Below are 26773 nucleotides of genomic sequence, written 5' to 3' on the forward strand. Positions count from 1 at the left end.
TGGCTTATACTTCTCAAGAGAACTCTTAATTATTTTTGAACTCCTGAGTGTAGCAAAAAACCCTGTTTCTTTGTAGCTCATTGCTGGGAGCTCTGTAACTCCCTGCTAGCACTTAGATCTGTCTATGAACTCCTATTTAAATTAGTTTTTTGTTTTCATCATCAAATTTTGAAAAGGTTGCTGGAAGGAGTCTGGGATGATCACTGTTTTGTCCATATGCCAACAGCAGCAGAACTGGCTCAGAGGCTCTTGGAGACTGTCAGAGAGGGTCAGTCTGCCTCTGCCATAGCTGTAACCAATAGTCTGCTGTACAAACAAATTCCCGGTGTTACGAACGCAGTTTGGCCAACTCATGCTGTTCTGAATCACGGTGGCTTTACAAATAATCATCTTGCAGTCTTTTTAAGAGCAGATTATTTTATACTGTTGGTTGTAACCGAGCAAACTAAAATATATTATTTATTTCTCAGAAACTCCTGTACTCAAGAACTCGCAGTGTAAGAGCCCTCTTCTCAAAAATCAGTCTGGGATTTGACAGTGCTGAATTCTGTGTCTCAGGAGGGAAATGGGACAGAAATCCACACTGAGCATTAAATTCATTCCTACCTGATGCTCCTGTGATATCCATTGCCTTTAAATTTCTTGCCTTTATTATTGTAATAGTTAGTCTACCAGCTGTTGGAAGGTAGCAGAGTGAAAACATCAGGTCACCAAGATCCACGTTATCCTGTTCCAAGGAAAGAGAGGTACCATGAAGCGATAATAACAATTTCCCCTACCTGTAACAGGAGCTAAAGATAAAAATATACCTTTGGGGATCTACAGTTATACAAGCAAAAGCTGAATCCTCATTCTGAAACGCATCTGAAAAAACAGAGATCCATCTGGATGGAAGATTCAAGTTGCTACTTTTGTTGTTAGACCACCAAAGTTCTCAAGTGTAAATGTGGTTATAGTTTCTAGCACTCAGTCCTTGGAGATTGAAATGCTGGAGTTTTAACCCCAAATTCAGGTTTGACATGTGTTTGATCCCCCCAGCCCTTCCCAAAGGGGGGTGAGGTTCCCTTTAGGCTCCCCCCCAGGGTGGGGCGGCCTGGCAGACAGAGCCGTTGGGTCAAGGAGCCCCAGGGGTCCCACACTGAGTCACCCAAGGTCAGGGGTCCCCCGTAGGAGAACAGCGGGGACCCCTCGCAGGAGCAGGGCAGGGTCTGTCTGCGAGGGGGACGCCCTGGGCAGAGTTCCCTGTTGGGGAAGGACCTCCCGCCGCCCGGGGACTGGGCTCCAGGCAGGTCTGGCTTTTGTAAACGCGGCTCTGTAGGGATTCGGGACGGGGCTGCCTTGGTCTGATGTGTTGGGCTGTTGCCCTGGTTGTCTCCCGTCCCCTCTCTGGGAGACTCTGTGTCACTGTTCATCGCACCATCGCTGGTCGGGCGGTGTCGTTGTTGGGGTCGTTGGGATTGATGTCGATTAGGCGTAACCCGAGTGACTGGTTTGTGCCCCCAGCGCTCACCCATGGACCGACCCTTTTGTGTCAAGTCCAGTCTGGTTATTGGTTCATCCTTAGGCTGGCTCTGTCCTTTATGCTACGCCTGATAATTAGCAAAAGAGAGATAAAACACATTCACGTGATGAGGTACAGCCTGAGACACTGATATGCCTTTGTTCTGTTTTATGTTTTGTAGTGATTTCTGTGTATCATTGACAAGCTGCAACAGACCTCTGTGCCTTCTGGTCTGCAGAAGTATACCCATAGTTTCACAAAAAAAACCCCACTGGCTGTGCGGGATAAAGTTTTATGCGACTCTCAAGCTTGCGTAAACTCAGGTGTGATAGGTGTGGTCATGACAGTGATGGGACAGTCTCCACTAGAAGCAGAGGAAGGACACTCCTTCCTGTGCATTGAGCATCGCTCAAGTAACCTTTCCACCTGCTCCATCGATAGAATGATTTGCAACCCCTTCCTGTGTCAATGGCATCAGGGTTTCAGAAAAGTAGTAAAAAATGAGCAAACCCTCTTTAATGTTTTAAAGCATTGGTATTTTTAATGTTTTTTTTTTTTTTTTTAGGAAATCCAGCTCTTTTATGAAAAATCAGGTGAATAAGTATCTTATTAAATGATTTCTGGGATCTGAGTTGCAGTTTTTTGACTGAGCAGTCACCTGGTAGTTTCATAGACCTATCTCCTGTACCCTAATATTTGATTCTTGACTGAAAAAAATTATCCTGGCGAGTAAATTCAAAGCTAAGTTCTAGGTTTTATAGGAAAGGGAAATACAGCTGATGTGGAACACAGGTATCTTGCCCACTTTTATGCAACAGCTTCTCTCCTTTCCCAGGTTGTCTACTTCCATGTCACCCACCAAAAAATCAAGGGTGGTGGAGGACAATAGGTGAGTGAAAATACCTTGAACCAGCACCTAAGAGATTAGTGTTTGTCTGTGAGTAGACCAGTGTCCAGAACCTGTGCAGTCATTTTACACAGCTTCACGAGTTAGCAGGGAAGATGTGCAGGACAGAAGGAAATGCTGTCATGGAGCTGTAGAGAAAAAGTTATTTGAAAAGGGTTTGCTAGAGGTCACTTGATCCAACCCCTTGCTCAGGAGAGGCATCTTCACTTTAGTTCTCAGCTCATGAAAAAAAACAAACCAAACCATGTGCATTCATTCAGAAATAGGTCCTGTCCTTGTGCAGTTATTGGAGAAAGATGCTGTCAAAGGAAAAAGGTGATATTACGGGCCCTTTGTCAGTAATAACTAGCTTTTAACCCTGACTTGACCTCACTAACTATTATCTTTTCCATTCTGAAGATCAGTGTTTCCCAGTAGCTGTAAAGCTAATAAAGGTTGTGACAACATCACGATGGCTGACATGACTCACCCCGTTCAGTGTCCCTTGATGGCTCACACTTAGAGGCAGACCCGCTGCAACAAACTCTGTGTCACTTTGACTCACTTTGGCTGTGGGAGGATCAAAGTGCTGTTTGGGAAGGTGATGCTGTAAGAAGTCCTACAGGCTAAAGTGATGTCAGCACATACAGGGGGAATCTGACTAACGCCTGCACTTCACGTTACAGGAGGGATAACTGATCTCTAAAATTTTCCCGGGGGTCAGCTAGACCTTGATACCTATAACCCGGGCAGCAGGAAGCAAAGATTTCCCTTGTCCTTCCCATGGTGAGGAAGAACATCTTCCAGCACTTAAATGGGCTTCCCCGGCTCTGAGGTGCTGATATTTGTAGCCGTGGAATTCTCTCTCATGCTGCAACTCTGAGGGGAGCAGAGTTTCTTAAGCCATTTGAAGAAATTATTGAGTGGAGCCACCTTTTGGCAATTCGGGGAATTTGTCAGTCTGGCAAATTTTGATTAAGAGGTTATTTTTCATGAATTGGTCACGAACTTTTCGGAGGAGATACCATTGTTGAATCCCTTGTGTTTTCCCTGACCATAAAGAAGCCCATCAGGCGCCTGTTGTTTTAACTGTGTATCTTGGTATTAGACACTGTCAACCGTGGCACAGTCACTCTGTATTCAGCTCCCGTGCTCCATGTGGTGAGGAGGTAATTCTTTATGGGATACACTAAATGCTTTACTCTTACTACCAAATACAAGAGTTTCCGTTCCAGACTTGATCACCCTGCATGAACACTTAAAACCTTTTATCAATTCTTATCAAGAAGTTCATAGGTAAATGAATTATTACGCAACTTTTTTTAGATAAAATGCCAATAAAAATGTTGACCCTCTGCATAACTGGTTAGGAAAGAATGGATCCCATGTGTTGAATGCTGTGTTAGGAATTAAGCCATAATATATTTATCCACAAGCTTTGCCTTACATCTGAAAAATAATCGTCGCCTACACCGTGATGTATTTTTTAGTGAATGCTGCAATGACAGTAATACTTTGTCAATGGTTTTTCAAAAATTGCACTGGGTATTATACAGGAAAAACATTATTAAACTGGAAACAGAGCCTGTAATTTCTTCAGTCTTTGCCAGTTGTAGAAGTTGTAGGTGTTGTAGCAGTACATCACAGATGACTCTGAGATTCAGCCTGTTTGTAAACCAGTACTAGTAGTAATCTAACCGTGGCAGTCTCGGAATGTAATTGAAGGAAAGCTTCCAGGCAGCAGCAGGAAAGAGAAACTCTTTGGCATGCAAATCCTTCTCTTGGTCTGAAAAAGAAGGCCTGTCTTCTCACACTTTTGTTTTGATTTGTAGGGAATTAACTTCTACTCCATAATGCTGGTTACTTGTTAATGTTTTCTTAATTTTGGAAAGCTGGATTTACTAAGAGTGAGACTTTCCCAGTGCCCTGCCTTTTCCACCCTGCTTACCCCTATTTTCTGTAATCAAAGGGCAATATTTTTAACTGTTCCAAACATGTACATTTTGCTGCTGTGGCTTCAAGGTTCAATTTAATGGAGGAATGCTCTTCAAAGAGTACCGCAAACCATGAGTGCACAGAGAGTTTGCATGTGTGCATCTCTGGGTAACTGCAGTGGAACAGGCACCGTGCTCTGACTGGGAATCACTGGTGCCCCAGGCATGACCATCCCATCCAGAAAACACGGGGCCTTACTGTAAATTCAGTTTCTTAGCAGAACCAAGGTCTATGTAACAGAGCACAGAGAGGATCATTGCACATCTTCACTGGTTTAAAATCCCCGAGCCACATGGCTTAAGCCATGGCTTGTCACTAAAGGCGTGCTGTGTTATCAAGAAATAGCTCTAAGGACCATAATTAACAAGCATAGAGGGTAAGATCTTCTGCAAGGATTATGCTTCTGTTTGAATTGAGTACTTATGCCTGACTGTGTATGCTTGACAAAATGTGACAATAGTACACCGCCAGAGACATTTTGAAATCCCTGTTTAGGAAAGATTTCATAATATTGTAGGTTATCAGGTCATGCATTTTGTACACTCCAGATTTGTGTCTATTTAGTGTGATAGGAACACCGTGCTGTGCGTGTTAACAGTTCAACCAGGACAACCCTAACAGAACCAGACCAAAAGGCTCCTTAATAACTTACAAGAAAATATTCAGAAGATAGTTAAATGACAATAGTAACTTATTTATATGAGTATAGCCTATATTATTTTTCTTTTGGTTCTGTTCAGCAGGAAGCATATTGTAAGAGCTGAACAAATGCGCTCTCATAAACATACCAAAGGTCCAAACTCCTCTCCCATTGTCCTCAAACCCCATCCACTTTCAGAGGAAGAAAGCACTACCTATTTGTTCTTCCTGAGTCATTTAAGACTTTATTGATAAATTATTCTGTAATAACATCCTTACTTTAAAAAAGCTTCCGTTCAGTAAACTTCTTACACATACTTATTTTTAAACCTGCCTAAATCATATGGCTTTTACTGGCTTTGAATCCTTTACATAGATTTTCAATTCCCAACAACTAAAGTGTTTTGCTGAATCTGGGCCTAAGGGTGAATCTAATGAATTATCCTGTAGCTATCAAGATAGAGATAATGTCTTAATTTGTTCCAAACTAAATTGATGAACTGGGGAGATAGTCTGCATTGAGCTAATGGAAATTAGTAGAGACATGACTGGACAAGCTGGAGTACTTGTTTATGTGTGTGTGGCCACACGAAAACAGCAATGAGGCATTCCGAAAGTGAAACTTCTGCAGAAAGTTAATGTAAATAATTTTTAACTTCCTCATCAGTTATTAAGAGGGGAAAGGAGTGTGTACAGAGTTGTTTCTGAAGGCTTGCTCTGTGGCATTGTTGGTCAGAGAAAGGAGTTAATTAAAGTTTCATTTTCTTCTTGCAAGTTAAACTGTTCCTCTGAAAACTGTTTTGTTTTCATGAATTGTTACTGCTTTTTGCAATTCTTCTATGACTTGTTGCTTTCTATAAAATGTAAAGTTCAGTATAGAGTTAATAATACAAAAATATCTGCGCTGACTCTGTCTTTGCAGTGCAGAAGGATTGCAGGCTGCCTTTCATCATTTAGATTTCACTGGAAGGCAGGAGGTGCGTGTGTGTGTAGGATAGGTGATCCTTGAGAGCTAGAAAAAAATAATTGCATCTTCCTGATCTAGTATTTAAAAATTAAAATGCCAAAACCTTTACGAGCAAGGTGCTGTGGACACACTTTCTTCCGGTATATCCCACTTCAGTCGATCCCACCTTGCCAGTATTTGCGGGTTGCCACCTTTGGTCTTGTGCTTCAAATGCCTTTTGAAAGGGAAGGTGGGTTTGATTTCCCAGTGCTAAAGCTTTAAAGGAGAGTACTTTAGCACAGAGCTGACTCAAACCTTTCTCTCTGCAGAGAAGGCAGTGGTGCTTTAGAAGTGTTGACAATCTTGGGAACAACAATGAAATGTAAATTTTTCTATGCAGGAATGGTCATTTGGAGGGCAACTGTTTTCCTTGGAAGGAAATGTAAGGGAGAGCTTCAGCTGGGAAATAGAAAGTTTTGATGTTGGGTGGAGACAGTAAAAATGTAAGGATGAGTAGGTCAGACAGACAGGGGATGCCTCACAGAAGGCAGATTCACAAAACAGTCTAATCTGGAAAAATGAACGGTAGTTTCCCAAAGTGAGGATCAAAGCTTTTAATGAATGTCCATCAATATCTGTCATATTAAATCCAATTATTTTTCAGCAGGTTGTAATCAATTTGGAGTAGACTCCAATTTTTTGTGAAATACCGAGATTGAAAAAATAACGAACGGAGGTTAATGACGTTGTAGGGTGCAGGTTCTTACCATACAAGCTAATTTGGGTGACCAACCTTTCTGACTTAAAACTCTTGGTGAAGGTCATGCAGCTAGAAAGAGATGAGAAAATAAACCCCCATGGTTTCAAGGCTAAATGCTAGCTTGTTGTAAGAAGGGGAGGCTAAATTACGTGTTAAGTGTTCACTATCTCTACGCAAACGTGAGCTTGGAGAAAATGAAGCAGCAAATACATTCTAATGCATAGCATTATCTCTACCATGAATTATTTGCCAGTTACTTCTTTCTTCCATTCTGACATAAGTTGAAAGTAATGCTTAATTATCTCAATATCCCACTAATAATGAAAATCTCAAATACATCCAAGAAAAATTGCAAGGAAGTTGGTTTTAAAAATAAGTTAACTAATCAGAATATTTTAATCCAAAATGTCTTGCCTGTTAATTTTCTTTTTTCCTAGTGTTAAAATGGAAATGTCAATTTAAGCTAAATCTGTATGCAAATTAATGGATTGGCCTTTTACTCTACCTTGAGTTACAATGGCTGCCTGTGAACGTACAGCTCCGCTAAAATAGAGGAACATAACTCCATCTCCGAACCCCACTCAACTCCGGTTGTGCACAGGGACTGGAAGCAATCGGTATGTCAGGGCTCCAAGGGCATTCACAGGCTTTGCTGGCCCTGACCCCCCCAGGGCTTGTCCCCATTCCAGCCCAGCCCGGGGCTGTTGCTCCCTGCCCCAGCGACACTGTGGGATGCTGGTCTCCTGCCCTGCCCGGCCATGGGCCCCACTGTGCCGGGCCCTGCCACAGGCCCATGTCCCGGCGTGGCTTGCCCCATCCCCAGGGAGCTGGCTGATGCTGGGGGCTGCCCCCCTCCCTGCCTGGGGTGGTGGGATGGGACCTGCCGGGTGAGGTCCTGCCCAGCACCACCAGCGTCCCCCACTGCTCCCGGCGTCCCAGCCCCTGGGGAGCTGCCAGCCCTGGTGCCCTGCTGACACAGCCTTGATTAAGGATAAAGTCTCACAGAGTGGCCATAAAAAAAGCTAATATAGACCTGCTGCTGAAATGAGATGATATTAGAGCTCTGGGCACTACTAACAGGTCCTCACCTCTCCTGAGCACTGAATGACATTCTCAGTGCTGGCGTTTTGTGTTGTGTACAGCACCCATCTCTTACACTGTGCATTCTGAGCGTACCATTCTGAAAGGGAGAGACACTGGGGATCTGAGTAGTGCTGAAAAAAGATGAAGAGTCCCAGTACCAGGAAAAAATTGTGTGCTTTCCCATCTGCGTAAGCACCTGTAGCGTTCTGTGGATGTATTCGTTGTACTTGCATTAGGTGTTCTGTAGTGACTTCCTCGCTACTCAGGCTTAGCACAGGTTGTACACAAAATGGGTAACAAAGGCCGTAAATCTGAATCTGCTTTTAGTCTAAGTAAAAGTTAGCTCCACAATTTTGCTTTTGAAGAAGTCGATATGAAAAAGAGAATGGTCCAAATAATAATAATGTACTCGAAAAATAGAAAACTCGAGTCAAACTCTACGTTGCAGTAGCGTGTCTTTCTTGCCATTCCAGAGATTTTATCTGAGATATGTCTAATTGTTTGGTTTTTAAAAAAATCAGGTATCTCTTGGTGGATCCGCTGCATAACTTCATCCCATATCTAATTTAAATAGAGGAGATCTGGTGGTCTGCTGTCCACGTACCTGTGTACGTGCCCTGGGAAGGCCGGGGGGGGGATCAGGGCTCTAGCATAACGCACGCAGAAGCTGGAGAAGCACACGTGCACTGGTCGTTGTAAACAGACAGCAAAGAAGCACTCTGCCCCTAGATTCTGACCACTTGTATATAATGAGCTCCTTTCACAGACTGCTAAAATAACTGTTAGTGAACAGTGTACTGCCATTCATCTGAACTCTAATCACTTAAAAATTCTTGTGATATCTGGAAATCAAATCCAAGTTCAATGAAATCCCTCAGGTGCCCTTTCTCTCTCTCTTTCTGATCTTTTTTGGCTTCTCATCCTACTAAAAAGCAATAAAAGGATTACTACCTCTGTTAATATCGAAGGCAGACTTTTCAAAAGCAGTATTTTCTATGTGCAGTTCCCTTTAAGTTCAGTGCCCATGTAGCAGGAAGGGAAAGACGCATGGATTTATCAATCTCTTTCTCCTATTTTCTTCTATGATTTGCACAGAGATTTTCTTCATCCTGATTTAGATTAAGGTTATTTTTTCTTTCGGATGGGTACCTTTCCTTGTGATTTTTAAAGCCAAGGATCAAGTATTTTTCTACTGAAGTTTCTCCACATGTTTTGTTTCTCTAGAGATAATTATGTTGTGTTGTGTCATGGGATGTACCTCAGGTTAGGAACCACTGAGAATACTTCATGTTTTCTTGGTAAAAAGTAACTCTTTTTTTTTTTTTTTTTTTTCTAGAACTCCACAGGGTTGAAGTCCTATTACCTTTGAAGTTGACTTGATCATTATTATTAAGTGGTGGAACTAAATACAAAAGCGGGCTTGTGATCTGTCACCTGTATAAACAGTAACACTGGTGCCCTGCCAGACTCAAATGCACCATCCACAGAAAGTATCAGTATAAGAGAAATTGTAAAAAGAGATCACTACGGCTTAAAAACATGTCTGAGAGCTTTCCACGTAACCTTCCATTAGACTGAATGCACAACTACATTTCACAACATGCATTTTACTCGTAACGCTTCTCTATAAAATTACCCGCTTTTAACATTAGAAAAGCAGTTTCCATAGAAGTTTCATTTACTTCTTAGTAAATTATTTAAATGGGTCATATAGGAAAGAAAATCACTGCAAATTTCAAAAGAAAGCAGCCAAAGTAAAGAGACTACTTCAGTGATAAGCAGTATTCTGTTAATGGATTGGATGAAAAGGTGTGCAATTGTACTGCCTTGACTGTCCTTGCACAGCAATTCCATTTTAATTGCAAGTTAAATGGAAGAATATAATCATGGATGCTAAGGTTAATCCAACAAAACATACGTATCAAATATGTCAAAATAGATAAAACCCCTAAATCTTATTTTCTACTTTAGAATCTCTCAGGTTTTCTAATACAAAAGGAATTAAAATAATAGGGGGAAGAAGGAAGAATGAGCATGACAATAAAATTAATGATAATAACAAGACAGCATCGTTCCAGAAAAGGAAGATTGCTTTCATCCTTTATTTCTCAAACCATGCTACCAAGAAAACTTCACATTTGAATCAGGAGAGAAGTTGGGGTTTTGGTGGTTCTTTTTCAAGGGTGTGAGGGGGAGACATGGGAGAGAAAGTAGGCTCTTCTGTTTCCTCCCAGAGATGCTACTGACAATTTTCATAACAGACTGCTATGTAAAATTTTCCAACCACATACCCTGCTGATACGCTGTTGGTATCTAACACTCTCAGGGCAAACCTCCCTGGCACCTCCTGAATCAATGCTGTGGAGTCTGCGGTGGAATCAGTTCTGGACTATCCCCATTAGCACACTTAGGCTGTGCAGATCTGCTGAAGGAGGATTTATGTTGTTGCTGTGTATCATTCACCTACCTTGGAAATAAATAGAATATTTTAATCTCGAAGCTGTTAGGCAGTTTACCAATCCAATACTACATCTCCTTAGGAGCTGTACAGAAGAGAAAAGCTTTAAAATAAAATTACAGCTTTAAAATAAAACTAAAGACTGTAAGGAAGCTGAAGGAAGGAGACAGAAATCCATTTTAGAAAATGCAGACTCTGAAATCAAGTGTATCATCCAGGTGTCTAGAGCATGAGCAGGGGAAGATGTGATTGTGTAGTGTGATAACAGTTCTTTTTCTGTAATACTTGTTCTCTATCAGATAGGCTTGTGCCTCCCGATTATATTTAGAGGTGTACTGCAGGCAATTTTAGGACCACTTCAGCGAGTGTTTTCTCTATTAAAGAATGCACAGAGGGTAGTGTAAGATGCAGGATAAAGACAGCACTAAATATAGAAGTGCCTTAGTGCCTTAAGTCCATAGAAGTGAGTCAACAGAACTTCCTCCTCTTAGACGACTTTTCTTCTAACTTGTTTTGCTTTACACATGCTACATGTGAAGTATACCTAGAGAGGAAAATTATTTTGTCCTGTGGCTTGTTTTAGTCCCTTCCTCATGGCATCCCGTGCCATTTGTGTGAGGGGAGTCTGGTGAGCTGCCCAGGCTTTTACCTTGTTATGTTTATATTCAGAATAACTAGTTTTATTAAGTACATACTAGCCTCTGGGAGGGGAAAAAAAAAAAAAAGCGTTTTTAGAAAGATTGTGAGTGATTTAGTAAACATTACCTCACAGTCACGTAGACGCCTTCTCAAATTTTCAGTTGAGTTGCTTATAATTTAAATAATTTCACAGTTTTGAAATGAGGTCCAAGTTGTGAGTTGATGTCCTAAATGGTGAGTTCACTGTAGAACTCTTTGTTACGTTGAGAATGATCAATGCTTCTGACTACTCAGCTGGACACCTTAAACGGGCCCGGCTTCAGTCTCTTGGAAGAAAGTATGATTCAGAAAGAATTCAGTGTAGTTATCTCTGACCAGCCTGACTCATAACTTTTGGAGCAAGACTGTCTGAGAAGAAGGATAGTATCCTTTTATTTTGTGCTGCTTTAGCACTAAAAGGCTCCCTGAAATAAATGATTTTTGAGAAGAACAAGAGAGTGGCTGGATGGGGGTGAAGAGAGTGAGCATCTTCTGCTATATCTAGTGGTTTGTTTTTAAAAAAAGTAACTATATTTTGATGAAAACAGAATTCCGGTTCTAGATAGGATGAAAAGGGGTTTATATGTTGTTTTATAATAAAAGCTTTGTGTTGAATTAAGTGCTTGTCATGGCTTTCCCAGGAATGCTGACACTGTATACCGAGTATAGCGAAGAATTTGGAGAAGGAGCTGGCAAAGGAGGAACGCTCCTGGGCTACTGAAAGCAAGGGGCCAGGAGTCCTCACTGCCGAAACCTGGAGGGAAATGAATCTATTCTGGTTTCATTCTATTAGGACGGCTGGAAGATGTGGATGTAGAACTCAGATCATTTCTGATGGAGAGATTTCTGTCTGCCTTCTCCAGCACCAGATCTGATAGCTCGCTCCTATTTTAGCCATCACATTTTGGGGGAGGGAGAGGAGAAGATTCCGAACTTTGTCGAGCAGGTCACCGTCATGTATTTATTTTGCAGCGAGGAACAAAATACGGTAACTTGCTTGTTCTGCTCTTCTAGTGAATTTTCTGATGTACATCTCAAGTTACTTGTTTCCATTATTTCCTGTGGCTTTTTGTATTGTTTACAAGATGCCGTTTCCAACCTGCCGCAAGAGGATATGCCTGAAATCAGAGCTTCAGTGGGAATTCTTACCCTGGCTCCACAGTAGATCATCCTGAGTACTGCTCATTTCTACCTGCATAAAACATTGCAGTCCCAACAGAGTGAAGTTTATTGTTAGATTAGCATTTACTGTAAGATTCTGTGCTCAGTAAATACAGACATTGAAAGGTTTTCATTATTTTAAAGTGATTCCTTTCTTCCGGATGATCATAAATAACTCTCTAGGGGGCTTGAAACCAAAGTCTGATCTTTTCTTCCCATTTTTTTTTTTTTTGTACACACTTTTCCCTTTACTGCATACATATTTATTTTATTGTTGGGGTTGTGGAGAAAAGTTATCCTAATGTAGATCAGATGGTTGATTAAACCACAGCTGGCTTTTAAAAATATTTCTAAAACCCCAGCATGCTTTTAAAAAGAAAACACAAAGTTCTACGAATTCTGAAAACAAATATGGAAAATACAGAATGGGTAATTGTTCTTTTGCTCTTCTGTGTTAACTTTGATAGTGTTTGGCTAGCGGTTTTTATACGAATAGAAAAGATTAGATATTGGATGATACGGCTAATCTCCTATTTGCTGCTCCCTTTAAAATGATTTTACTGCGGGAAATGGAAGAGGAAATGTTAGGTAGGAGGAGGGGTGGATTTAAGCCGCTCGTACTGTTGCTGTTAGTAATTGGTTGCCTGGCAAGCAAGGTTATGTTTTCTGATGTTAGGATAAACTGCTATTTTTAAGATCCCAGATTTGGCCCAAGAATCTGAGTGGGGAATTTTATCCCAATAGTTCATAACATCAACTGTGAAAACCTCCAGCTGTCAGTTGTGTTCTGCCTCCCTGCCCATCACAAGCGAGATGCCATCACTAGTCAGAACTCTTCTCCCAGATGGTTGAGTTGGTCTGATGAGAGGAGTGGGGAATGATTAAGCACTCACTAAGGTAAGCTGTAGCTTGTGACTACTGTTTTCTTGAGTAAATAGAGCAAGGTGTTTAATCAAGCCACAGAGTGCCAGAACCATGTAGCTATACAAATCTCAAATGTCACAATACCGCAGGCATTCCTAATGCAGTTGTGTCATTTGAGCCTGTCACTTCCCCAAAGTACACGGGGGGAAATACTCACTCTGATTTTCTGCTTGGGAGCCACAGGAAGGCTCAGACACTACAAGAGGCTCTATGCTTCATTTACCCCTGTGAATACCTCCCGTGACTTCCGTGAAACTAATTACAGACCTCACTCAATCCATGATTCCAGAATTTGAGTGTGCGCTGCAAACTGCCTTTCAGGGTTTGGAAGGACTGGTGGAGAACGGAGAGGTTTGCGTGTGTTTGTCATTTAATCCTACCCAGGCAAGCACAGAGTGATGTTGCAGTAGCCTGTTGGATTTTTTTATGGAAATACTACACTTCCTCATGTTGTATGATACATATATATTGTATGAGGCATAACGTTGTATATCTTTCTGAACGTTCAGAGAAATGTGTATGCACGAGGAGAAATTAAATGAACGAGTGATATAAATTGAAGATCTCTTCTGTAAAAAGGTAGCAAATTCAGGACTGATGAAAAAGCTTTTTCAGGTTATAAGCTCTCAGTTTTCCTATTGTTTCTTTAGCTCCGCTGTCAGAAAAATAGCTCACTTACCATGAAAAAGTGATGCCTTTGTATCCCTATTCCCTCAGATAGTTTGGCTGCCAAGTAATCTATTTTTTACAACGTGAAAGAATGGAAGAGCACGGCTATCTTTCTGCAATGATCTGAGCAAGGTTCTCTACAGAGCCTCACAAGTGGCCCCTCATGCTCTGAAGGGCTGGGGACTGAAGAGAGAAGAGCTGTCACATGCATCTCTCAAGCTTCCCAAGGACAATTAGAGCCTTTACAGTATCTGCAATTACACTTGCTGACCATATAACCGAATCTTAGCAAAATGTATGGTGTGTCTTAAAGTTTCTACTCTCATTTAGAAATGTCAGTTCAGTTGTTTTAGCTTTTATTTCTTTCAAACTACGTGATGAGCTGTTAAAAGTCTCCTAGAGCAGGAGAAAAGCTATAGGTACATGTGTAGGAGATAGTGTTCTGCAGTACGTCCTTCTCCACCCATAAACTTCAGCTGCAACTTGTAAAGTTTCCCCCGCTCCAAAGGCAGTGGGGAGGTCTAAGAGAGCCCTCGTGATTATTTAGCAAATGGTATAGCCTGATCTTGATTTTGGTAAGCTCTGTAATTCAGCCTGTAAGCACAAAAACCGCCTCCAAAGCACTACAGTTATGATCCAGTAATTTCCTCCTTCTGTACAGATGATGTTTTGTCCTCTGTAACAGAACTCTGGAAAGATCCTGGAATCCTGACTGGTTCAAGTGTGAGACAGGTTAACATCCCCTGACAAGAACTTGAAAGGGGACAGACACTTCTTCTGGTGAGAAGCAGAGCCTGTGTATAGTGACACTTTGTTTTCTACCTATTTGGCTGGGACACAGGTGTCCTAGAAAAGATGAAGTCGAGACTGTACCCCAGCAGGCACACATTTTAGGTAGTGTTGGGTATGGTGTGTAGGAGGTACTTCCCAAGCAGCTAGGCTATCCCCTGCACAAATACCCAGTATGTCCTGGTAAGAGTTCGGGGCACAGTTCCTCTTAATCCCTAAATAAATAGTACATAATAACAAAAAAAGTCCACTTACTGCTTAAATATAAGACCATAGGAAAATAACATGAGAACTAGGTAAAGACTGTACACAGAGGAAAATTGTAAAACTCTGAAATACTCTGTTTAGTGGAGAAAGATGCCTGATGGCTGTGATATCTTGTGGGGATTAAAGACTAAAAATGTCTTGAGGCTTTTCACAAAAGCACAGTATGTTCAGAGGGAAGAATACTTTCAAGTTTGGCTCCAAATATTGAAACTAAATTTAAGGAGTAGGATTTTTCAGAAATTTTAATGAATCCACAAGCTATCGAAATACTTTGTGACCTCTGCTATATAAAAAAAAAAAAGACAAAAGAAGCATTCCCAAAACCATTCGATAATTAAATGAACATTAGAAGTATTTTTTTTTATTATTTTTTTTTTTCCCCTGCCTGGCTAAATACATGTTTAAATTGAAAGTTATATAACCCTGCAGGAAAAAAGCTATGGCACAGTCTGATCTTGAATTATGTGCAGAATGGTTACGGCCAAGATCACCTTAATACAGCTATTTTAGCCTTAACGCTGCGCGAGTGCTCTTTGCTCATCTTGAAGAATTGCTGCCTATGAATTGTAAAATACGAGAGCAATTTCTCTGGGTGTTTGTGGCTACCACTAACAATTCTGGATAGTATAATTGAAGGACAGGCTTGGCTGCCCAGGATCACATTTTCGCCGTTCTTTGTGCACAGGGTGTCTGTTATTGTGAGCTGGTTCACTGAAGGCCATTTCCCAGAGCCTTGTTTAGAGAGAGCTTTCAGGAAAAAAAAAACATTTGGCAGAGGAGGGTGAGAAGAAAGGAGAAGGGGGATGTGTAGAACAGGGATGGTTACAGACTCTTCCACTAATCTAGAAAAACAGGAATGTAAGACTGGGTCTAACCTTTAGCATGCGGCTAATGTGTGGAGGAAAATGTTCTTAACACACTATTGCTGTTCTGGGGCTGCTGGGAAACAGGGGTGACAGAAAGATAAAGCTCAAGAATATGCAGCATTGTCGGGCAGGGGAAGAACCAGTGTGGAAAACGGCATTTTGATTTCAGAAGGAATTTTGAGTTCTTTCCATTTTGAAGCAGAATATCCCTGACTTGACTTGAAACGTTTTGCTTTGATAAAACCCAGGATTTTTTTTCCTAATTGAACTATCAAAAGATTTTAAAATGTTGCAATAGAATGGCATTCCAAATGAGAAATCAAACATCTTTTTCTGAAATTTCAGTCTTCTCAAAATGTTGATTTAATATATTTATTTATTTTTAAAAAATTCTTTAACTGAAATGATCTCATTTCTGCTCCTTTTTCTTTTTTTTTTTTTTTTTGGGTCTGCTTTAGCTTTGACCTCGTTTCTTTTATTTGTTTGCTTGTATGTATGGTTGTTTGTTTTTTTTTGTAGAGAAATATCCAGACTGAAAAGCTCCCTTGAAAACCCTGATGGCCATACTCCAAGTTCTGTAAACTTCAAGTGGAAAATACACATATACACAATCCTCTGAATTATCATTTTCTTAAACTAGTCCCCAAATCCCAGTAAATGTTAGCTGAGGCTTCTGTGATATTACAAGATCCATCCTGTTTCTGACCATGCCTGCGGAGCTACCAGGCTGTTAGGAAATAACTTTTTCAGTGACTAGTCACCATTATTTTTCAGCCAAGTTTGGAGTGTTTGTACTTGGACTGGACTTGGGACCAGCCTAGCTGCATCTCAAACCATTACTCTTCAAGGCATTTGACTTGGTTTTACTTCAGACCCTTCCCAAGTTTTATTTAAGATTCTCACAGTTACCGACTGCTCCGGAATTAGGCATCTTGTGTCTTTAAATGTTGTGAAAACATGTGAATATTTTATCTCTGCCCTATATAACTGTACATAACTGTATCTGTCCTTTGGTTAGCCATGCCGAGTGCTGTCTCCTAATCATTTAAAAACATGATTTCTGGCAAATCTTCTCCTAGAAAGTAATTAGCAAAATCATCAGACTAAAAAAGAAAACACAGAAGGACAAAAGGAAAAGCCCAAAGTTTTGAAAATTAACCCATTTAAATATGTGGTTATTAAAAAATGTAAAAGCTGTCAGAAAAACAGTGTGCAGCCACTCTGCACTGTACAATGACTACTGTACCTGTTGTGCTGCTGCAAAAGGCTAATTTTTTTTTCATCCTTACTGTGGTGATCCTTAGAAATCTAAGGATTAGATATCTATGACTTTTTGGCATCTTTTGGCTATGAAATGATTCGCATGGACTCTTATTTTTCTGTACATTTGATTAAGTAAGAAGAGAGACCTTTGTGACTTAGGAGATGAACATCCACTGATCTGCCTCTTGAAGGCAATTACGCTTTCTGTGTTTTTTGAGTACTTCTGGGTTTGGTTGTGGGTTTTTGTTTCTTTGAAATAAGTCTAAAATTTAAGTGAGATGAGCCTTGACTCTCGTGTTTACTGCCTTGGTTTGTCTAGCTATGAAATGATTGTTGTTGCTCTTTAAGACACACGGGTTTGCAAATCTATCTCTTCCAGAGACACTTGCATATTCAAATCAATTCACTAAGTACATATCCACATTAACAACCAGTTGCCTCCCTGATTGCAAAGCCTACTCGTTTTAAACAAATGGAACATCAAGTTAATCCAGACATGTCTTCTGTATTACAAAAAAAAATCAACTAGTGTTTCCCATTTACTGCTACAGTCCTAAAAAGCAGATATGCCACTGAACACTGATGGTTTGGATTCCAATTCATACATAGACCCAGAGATTTGGTTTGTTTCTGTTCCTTCTCAAAGTGTTGACTCAAAAAAAAATTTTTGTTAACCATTGTAAACATTTTAAATGCTTTTCTGAGATCTCGCTCAATGTCATCGCTCTCCGAAACCCAGCAACTTGCCAGAACAGGAATTTCAGAAATGCTAGCTAAAACATCTTGACAAGCTAAACATTTTTTAAAAGGGGAGTAGGTGGACTGGGTTGACTTACTGCCAGCTACAGTATCTGTACGCTGTCGAAGAAGATAAGCAGTGCTGCACTGAGTGGATTCAGGCTGGTGCCAGGAATCTGCAGATTCTGGACCTGGTTTCACTTCTATTAAGTAGCATCATGTCTTGAGCAAGTCACATCCTTTTTGTCTGTTCCACTGCCCATTGTTTAGGGGACAGTATTTACCTACTTCTGTCAAAGAAGGAAGTTTTGTTTTCTTTAAATTTTGAGGATGTAAACCCTAAGGATTATGCCCTGCATGTGCATTCGGCACACATTCCTTAGCAGGAATGGTTCTGAGCAATGTATCCTTTGAGGGACTTGTTTTCACTTTGAGGACAGAGTAGCTTGGAACTGCAAAAAATCTGGAAAATGTGGTCGTTTCACAGTTTTAAGACTTTTATGCTTTCCATAAACAACTGACCGAAATAATTTAGTCTCTTTTTGTCTCTCTTCCTCACGTACTGCGTTGGCATTAACATCTCTGAAACGGGGAACTTGAAACTTCCCTCTGGTGATGTTACGATTCCAGTTGCATCTCAGTTATACAACATAAATGCCTGAAAATATGAATCTCAAATCTTTCTTCCTTGGGCAAACTTGAGAACAACAGCAGTGAACAATTAGCAATTCTGGATTACAAAATTTCAGATACTTCAAACTGTCCTACTTTTTAACTCTCTCTTTGTCAAAACACTAGCATGTATACCAGCATGCAAGTTAAATTCATTATTTAAAAAAAAAATATACAATTTTCTTTACTGCTTCTGTGTAAAAAGGACTTCAGCATTATCTGACACACTGTTGTATTCTTGACTATTATACACTCTGAAAGAGCTCCAAGACTCTGCTTTGCAACTTGTAGCATGTGCTGGCTCGTTCTGGATGTCAGAATAAACAACTCAAGGTATAGCTTGGGTTTCTTGATAGCTTTGAACTATCCATAACTATCTTTTGGATTTTCAGCAAACCATATACGTTCTCTAAAGTCTCTGACAACTTCTTTCTGTAATCTCTCTTTCTTTCAGAAATATTCTTTTATATTTTCACTCTCCTTTAGTACTCTGATATATTGTTTTATAACTCCGGGGGCTGGATGCTACACTCTTCAATGCTCAGCTAGGAGCAAAAGCAGAAGTAGTTCAAAACAGCCACATTCAAAGCAGAGTAACCTTTTTGAAGCCCTTCTAGTACTCTGATTGCAGACAAAGAATAAACCATGGTTTGAATCTGCCCAACTGCTTTCACCTTTATCAGAGTTTCAATTTCCTCCACGCCTTTGAAGGAGATAGAGCCTCAAAGGAACCACAAGATAACGGTAGCAGTCAATATGGTAGCTACAATTTATAGAATATGAGGTGCACAATCACCACAAATATTGTTGTAAATATCCTCTGAGAATAGAATGTAATGGCAAGATTCACAAAAACAGTTTAGTCTGGGATGCTCAGCCAGGGTGAGATGAGAGAAAGGTGCCAATGGGGTGTTATGAATAAGATTTTTTTTTTTTTAAACGTGTAAATATAAGCTTAGACTTTCAGAAAAAGAACAATTTTCATTGTACCATGCCTAGATCTCAAGTATAACTATATCTGACAACTGAACAGATAGCATCAGTGTCAAAGGCTATATATATAAGGCCAAAGTCCTGAATTTGCCTCCTAAAATGAGTAGTCATTTTGGAAAATGCTGGCTCAGCTAAGAATGGAAATTTGCATTGTTCTTTCTTACTCCAATTATCCCCCTGCTATAAGTGAAGGCGACTTTTAAATACTCCTTTTGTCTAGAAAAAAATCACCTGCTTAGCAAGTGGCAAAGGCTGAGCATTCTGAGAATCCAAACAGCCAGTATGAACCAGAGCTAGATCTCCAGTTCACAGAAGTCCTTCTCTCGGCCCTGTAGCTGCCTGGTGATGTTTAACAAACACTTAATGAGGTATTTCCTTTCTGGGTACCAGCAAGTCATGCAAGTGGATACTCAGCAGCTTCTGAAAGGTTCTCCTTTATCTGAAATGGACTGACAGCTTCCTGTCCGTCACAGTTATTTTATTTTGTGACAAAGCCATATATCTTTGCCTGATCACATCTGAGTTTGAACACGGCAAGCAAGGAAATGTTAACAACTCTTTTCTCTTCAAAACATGCCATCGGTCTATGAGCATTACTAAACCAAGCAAAAGACCCCCACCCCAAACCCTGAATGTTTTAGAGGCTACTAAACAAAACACACCAACTACTGAAACAGTCTAAAAAGAAAGAGCATCTTTTTTTCTTGATGAGCCAGAAACCAGTGTAATCTGTCTGGTAGATATACAAAAAGCTTATCTAGTTCATTTCATGTTCATCTAAAGCTGATCTACATAATTATTTCTTCCATTAAACAGCCCACTGCTGCTTTTTTTTTTTTTTTCTGGTTGGAAAAAGTATCAGTGTTACAGGAGAGAGGTTTTCTGCTCAGAGGACCTGGGATTAGAAGAACAATCATTTTTATATTGGAGATCTGTGTTTGGAGGCAGATTACTTCTGAGCGTGGAGAAAATTTTTATGCTGACATGCATCTGTGTTATGAAATAATTCCAAACTCTGGGATGGTAGCAGATGTTATAGTCCACAGAATCAAAATGTTGGTTTTGGATTAAAAAAAAAAAAATCAAAAAAATCTTCCAGTGTTATTAGAAAACAGAAGAAAGCACGCAGGATAATAGGTTAATTCAATGGCATTGTCTGCAGTAAAGCTGACGGTTCGGGCACAATCTCCATTGCTCACTTGAAGTAGGCCATTTTGCGGGGCAGAGGAGGATTTGATATTTTCTTTTATATTACTGTGTCAAATTGGATTAAAACGGAATAAAATGGAGAATGTACAATAAAGGCCTTCGGGACTGCTGGTTATGCAGCGTAGTAAGATGCACGAGGAATTAAAATGAAAGTACTCTTCAGAAGTAAGACAAACTTGTCATGTGTAGTTGTGTGGACCTTTCCTGCTTCTAGTTTCCTTGCTCGATCCCTCCTGTGCTGCACTCTCTGATCTGCACCGAGTGCTTTTTTCCTTCAGTAAGTTCTCCCAGCATTTGTCTTTTAATTATTATTATTTGGACATTAACAGGACATTCAAAGATAAAATGACTGAAAACCTGCTGCAGTTCATAGAGTTTCTGCAACCATGAAGTGACCAACAGTGCTCAAAACTTTGCTAAAAGTTGTGTTTGATGGCCTGGTTGGGAGCGCGGGCGCAGGGGTGTTCACTTCAGTAGCTTCACCCGGTAGCCCGTTAGGATTCAGCTTCTGCTGTCAGTCTGCAAGATCTCTAAACCACACAGACCAGCAAATGGGCTGAAGTTTGGTTTCTTAAATGATGCTTGGAGGGTTTCTCGTAACTTTCTGGAGTATGCGCCAACCTTTGAAATTTTGGAAATACTGATTAGTAAGCTGAGTTACTCCACACTCTCATTTATCTGATACTCTTATCTCAGGACTCACATTAGCCAAAACTGGATTGTGCCTTCTATGTACTGAGTCATTTGCTTTGAAAAGATTTCTGTTAGCTGAAAACCTAGTGACAAGTCTAGATGGCAGGTCATGTGCTCTGTTTGGATAAACAGGGTTACGCTTCACACAGGTATTAGTACAAATTAATAAATGACTCATGTTACAGTCTGGAAATTAATTTCAGCGATTACAGAAAATCTGAATACAAACTAAATGCCACATCGCTTTTGAAGTTTGGAAGGGGAAGTGATTAAAAAGAATGTACCAGAGCCAATCTTTCGCTTAAATTAAAGCATGGAGAAAGGACTAGTACATACCCAGTGTGCATGTGCGTTCAACTTTCAGTTGATTCTAAAACTGAAAAGTTGAGCTTGGGATGCTTAATGCTGTACGAAGACAGGCTTTCACGTGGAATCACTGTCATCTGCTCTGTCAGATTCTCACTTTTCCCTTGCGGTTGAAGAGCAGTAACTTATCACAGAGAAGCCAGGTTCATCCTTCTCTGACACTGAGTGTCCATGCCCCTGCCTGCACCTTGAGGGAGGGAACTGCTAGTGCTGCCGCTGCAGCTCCAGCACGTTCCACACACCAGTATGCAGCGCTGACTTGGAACGCTGAGAAATCACCTTAAAACAAGGAGAGTATCAATTTGAAAAAAAAAAAAAAAAAAAAAAATTCCCCCCCCCAAAAAAATGGATTTAATCAATTTGGTCTGTAACGTGGGCATGCTGCCTGACCACAGCGGGATAAGGTGAGAGTCTGAATGCAGATATTTGTCTCAAAACGTCCTTTACTTCTCAACAGCTGCTCACGCTCAGCATATGCTTAAATACTTTCCTGAACTGAGATCTAACGAACTTGCACTTTGATCTTACTGTTAATGATGTTTGGTCTGTTTGACTCTAAAATATGCATTCCATCTGAGCATGGTTTGACACAGCAAATGAAATATTTACTGACTCTTGGCACCGTCACCTTTGTGGATTTCTGTAGTGTATCATTCTCATTGAAGGTCTGTTCTCCGCGGGACGTGCGTGATTCATGCCTAATAGCATTACGAGGACGTTAGTTCATGCTTTGAGAAGAAAGTTCTTTCTTTTCTAAAAGTAATTTTTGTGGCGTTGTACCTAATCACTAATTGGATTCCTGCATAGAATTTCATACCAGACACTTGGGGATAATGGAGATACAGACTTGTAAGTTTTCCATTTCCCTATGTAACGAAGTGATGCCAAACAAAGAGTTAAAACGATTAAGCATGTTTCATTGCTTTTATGGAACAGCACTGCCCAAATTCTGTCTGCCTGGATTAATTATATATGTGGTGTTATCTCACTGTATGAGAATACAGTCTTTCGAAGGACTGAAGATCACTATATAGGAAATCTTGAATCTGCAGTTCTGGCTGATTAGTATGCGGTAATTTACGTAGCAGATCATGCAAAAACACAGAAAGACAGGCAAAATAAGAAAAGTAGTATTTCCTTAAGTAAATTTTAGATTAAGCAAGATTAAGAGAAAAACATTCTCCAGCTTTTCTACCCTACCAGCAGGGCAACGACTAAACCCACTATCTCCTACGTAAGACATTCTTTAATTTATCCAAAGAACAAGAAATTAGGACTGAAAACGTACTGTCAATTTCCTTGGATTAAGGTCAAATCTTGAGAAAGAAAGAGAATATTTTCCTTCATAAATTTGTCAGTCAATTTCAGTTATAATCAGATTAAGGAAATAAAATCTGAATCAAACAAAATTCAGAAAGAAAAATCAGAATACTTACATTGGTGACATATTCAATATCCTTCCAAATATTACATTCCCTGGGAAAATCTGCCAAATCTAAAAAATTATCCACTATCACTTGGCCAATCAAGTCATGCCTGGAGAATCTGTCAAAGTCATACACAGAGAAATGGAGTTTCCTTGTGTTCAGATCATTGTATGGGACAGTAAATAAAAAAACTTCATCAAATACTGGGTTTAGGGTTTTTCTGTGCACTTTAGTCTGGTGTTTTGTTTTCCTGTCGGGGAGTAGATATATCTTCACGTAAGGATCTGAAGTTCCAGAGAAGTCCTTTGCTGGCAGGTTGATGGCCTTGTGTATCTTCACTATCAGCTGTTCTAAATCACAATCATATTTGAGAATAAAGTTCAGTTTTCCACATGCCTTGCTATTACTCCTCCGGCCATCGTCTGTGTCCACTGATCTTTGTTTATACAGCTCTGGCTTGATGCGGCCAATCCCCGTCAGTTGCTCCTGTTTCTGAACCTGCTGGATGTTGAAGTCAGGGTTGGAGAGGTTGAGCTGTCTTCGTATTGAATTATGCCTTAAGTCAAAACAAAAGAATTGAAACAAACGGTGTTGAAGACGATAAGAATCTGGTCACACACGCTAAAGATTCCGTTCTCATTTGACTGATTTTTGTAGTGTAAAACGGGGTCAGGCTTCTACTCGTGTAAAGTGATAAAGCAGATACCCAGCAGCTTTAAGAGCTCACCTTAAGCATTAGGCTGCTACTATCACATCATTTCCTGTTCCTATGTCCCAAGCTGGTGGTGTGCGCACTCAAAACCTGGCTGAAGAAATGCAAATTCATGGCCATTGCAAATCCAAAGGGTCTGCCTTATTAGCAAGCACCATGTGATATGGTAAGAACTGTAGCTGTTCTTACCAGTTACCATTTTCAGCTGAATCCTTTGGATTTCAGCCTAGGAAATGATATTGTGTAAATAGCAGCAGGATCTGGCCTATTATGCCAGCTGAGCTTGCTGGTTGATGGTTCTAAGGTAAAGCTGGACAAAGGAGGGTACTTACTGACATCTCTGCGTTTTACAACTACTTCATTTACAAGTCAGCTGTTCTGATCTGAAATGGTCTGTTGACCACCCCAGCAATTACGGTTTTCTCTCGTACCCGATGCAATAAACTCTGTTTACTTTGCCTGAAAAGCTCCTTTAGTTTCATTAATCCAAGGGAAGAGAGTTGCTTTTAGCTTTGGCCCACTGATATTTATTACCTGGAGTCACTCAGTTATTGTGATTGAAATTTCCATTTCACGAGATGGTAACGGAAATCAAATTTGCAAAACCTGTCGGGATAGTGGGATGTGAAAGTTGGATTAGGTAAAATCCTAACCTTGTGTGACTTGGATTCCACTTTTTTGTCCTGTTCACATACAGCAATCATTCAGTGTATTGGAGTGCCGTGAGCTGTACTTATATACTCTTATATACTATCCTTTTTTTCTCTCTTGTTGCATAACAAATATATAATTTTAAAGGTATACTTTAGTCATTTCCATGATAAAATATTCTGTCACAAAAAATTTTTATTGTTCAGCCCTTAAGCTCCTTATCACAGTGAGAGGTGCAGAATATCCTGGGGAGGAATAAAAAGGCGGGCGCTGGGGAGTCAGCTTGTCAGGGGTTGTAGCGGGGCGGGTGCCGGGTCTCTGTGGCCACAGAGGAAAGCCAGAGCTGGCCACCCCGTCATGGCAAGCAAGCACCAGAGACAAAGTGAACAAAGGATGCAGTGCAAGGAAGATGGGCCCCTCCTGCTCAATGCAAGAGTCCTCTGGAGAAGATGCAGGCGGAAGGCAATGCAAGAGAGGAGTACGGAGCAAAGGCTCTGTCACCCATGGCACAGGGGAGGGACCTGGGCAGGTCCTGCCCTCACGGACAGAGCCAGTGTTACACTTGCTGAAGGGAGCCGGACTGGGACAGCTGCCAGAGCACTCGGGATGCTGAGGCGAATATTTTTTAGCCATTGGGATTGCTGCTGCTGCTTGTGAGATGACTGTGCTGCGGTGATACCGTGCAGTTGTCGTTTGATTATCAGAACTGCTGCCCTCTTGCAGCAGAGAAAGCCCGTATGTGACTCAATACTTTCACAGTATTGAAGACACGTGAGAGCTGTCAGATATGAATCTTCTGTTGCTAATCTCACGACACGCCTATTTCCCAGCAGTCTGAAAGCACAGCAGCACCAGCCCTGCGCTCTATTCCGGGCTATCAGTCCTTACTCGGAATTCTACCTGGCACGTGGTAGGGTGCAAGCTTCAGTATCTATAATCATGGCTTTGACCTCCCCGTAGATTCCTGCAATATAAAACCAGTCTCATCCTGATCCAAGGAGGAAGGGCACCTGGAGCTTATGCTGCATAGTGCTCATGATATACTGAGGACTTCTCTTAATTCTTTCCGAGATGTTTTGGACAACTGACAGTTACTGACCTGGCTGCTAGCTGCTGTCATCTTACCCACGTGCAGGTGTGCCTGAAGCCAAGAGGCTTGGCTTCCCTTGCTCTCCCAGATGGTCAGAAGTGAGGCTAGTGAAGAGCAATCGGACCAGTGCTGAACCTTCTGCAGCTGAAGTGCTTCTGCTTTGACTCAGAAATTTACTGGCTCTTCACGTGCGGATCCTTTTATCACCCATCCCTGCGCACTCTCACACTCCCTCTCTCCTCTTCCCTCCTGTACTGATTCTCCAGTTCCCCTGCAGACCTCACTGACTCTTGTTCAATCACTTCTCCCCTCACAGTCATGACCGTGGCTAAAATCTATGATTTTTTTTAAATCCTATTTCTAACTCTTGCAAGTGTTTCATTAGCTTGCCCTACTTTTCTTCTTTGGCTGTTTTAAAAATTTTTGAGGAGATATTACTGAGTGTTCAGCATCAGTGCTAAGTACAAATGGATATGCTTTACAAGCTAAATCCAGGCTGTTCTGGTGCTTTAAGCGACACAGAGTGCTCTGCCTTGTCCAGCTTCTGAGGGAGAGGCACAAATGAGACAGTACGAGTGTAAGAGCATTGCGATCCTTTTAACCAAAGAGGTTTGTGCACCTCAAAGAATAACTTCTGTGTGATTTTATTTTTTTTTAAAAAAAAGAATGTGGCAAGTAAATTATGCATTTTTAATAGATCAGTGTACTGGATAATCAAGCTGTGCTCTTTTGACTGTATCTGTATTCATTAATATCAGAGAGAAATTGGAGTTACTGACCGAGCAGAAGAAGTTGGTTCAGTGATCTGACGATGCATTCGCACATTGTGTACGCAGTTCTCCTTCGTTCCCGCCTGAGCATCTAATGGAATATCAGGGGAGGTGTGGCTGATCTTCATGGAGGACTCTGGATAGGCTGTAGGCTGACCCAGATAATCCTCACTGTAGTCATGGTCATTGGTCTCTGTATCTGTGTAGTTCAGTGATTCTTGTTTGTTATCTTTGCTCCCAAATGGCAGACCACGCTCTCGCCAAGGGATCCAACAAAGCTTCCAGGATACGAACAGAGAGACACCAAACAGAGCAAGACCACAGGCTGTGACAACTAAGGACAGCAAGCTTATGGAGATATCTGCAAACAAGACAAAAACACGCAGGTCACATCTCTGTGCTCCTTGGAGCTCTGCACCTCCAGGGCATGAAGTATGGGAAGTAGATACCTCTGCATCGAGAGCTACAAAAATTAAATTCTGGAGCCAGAACAACTACATATAATGACAACACACGTGACTGACACCTGTCATGTAAAGAAAACATATTATTTCCCCCCCCCCCCCC

At 40.9% G+C, this 26773-nt stretch overlaps 1 protein-coding gene across 1 annotated transcript in view; it reads right to left on the bottom strand.

The window, feature by feature from the left end:
• SYT9 (synaptotagmin 9) overlaps nt 1-26773 on the bottom strand; it is a 45202-nt gene that overhangs the window by 6430 nt on the left and 11999 nt on the right. Inside the window, exons 3-5 of the mRNA XM_026850678.1 lie at nt 26216-26700; nt 22993-23539; nt 607-727 (exon numbers count right to left, since the gene is read on the bottom strand). Coding sequence (XP_026706479.1) covers nt 607-727; nt 22993-23539; nt 26216-26700 — 1153 coding nt within the window. The remainder of the gene's footprint in view (nt 1-606; nt 728-22992; nt 23540-26215; nt 26701-26773) is intronic.

The sequence above is a fragment of the Athene cunicularia genome (genome assembly GCF_003259725.1).
Source record: "Athene cunicularia isolate RWA chromosome 5 unlocalized genomic scaffold, athCun1 chr5_part3, whole genome shotgun sequence".
Classification (NCBI taxonomy): Eukaryota; Metazoa; Chordata; class Aves; order Strigiformes; family Strigidae; genus Athene; species Athene cunicularia.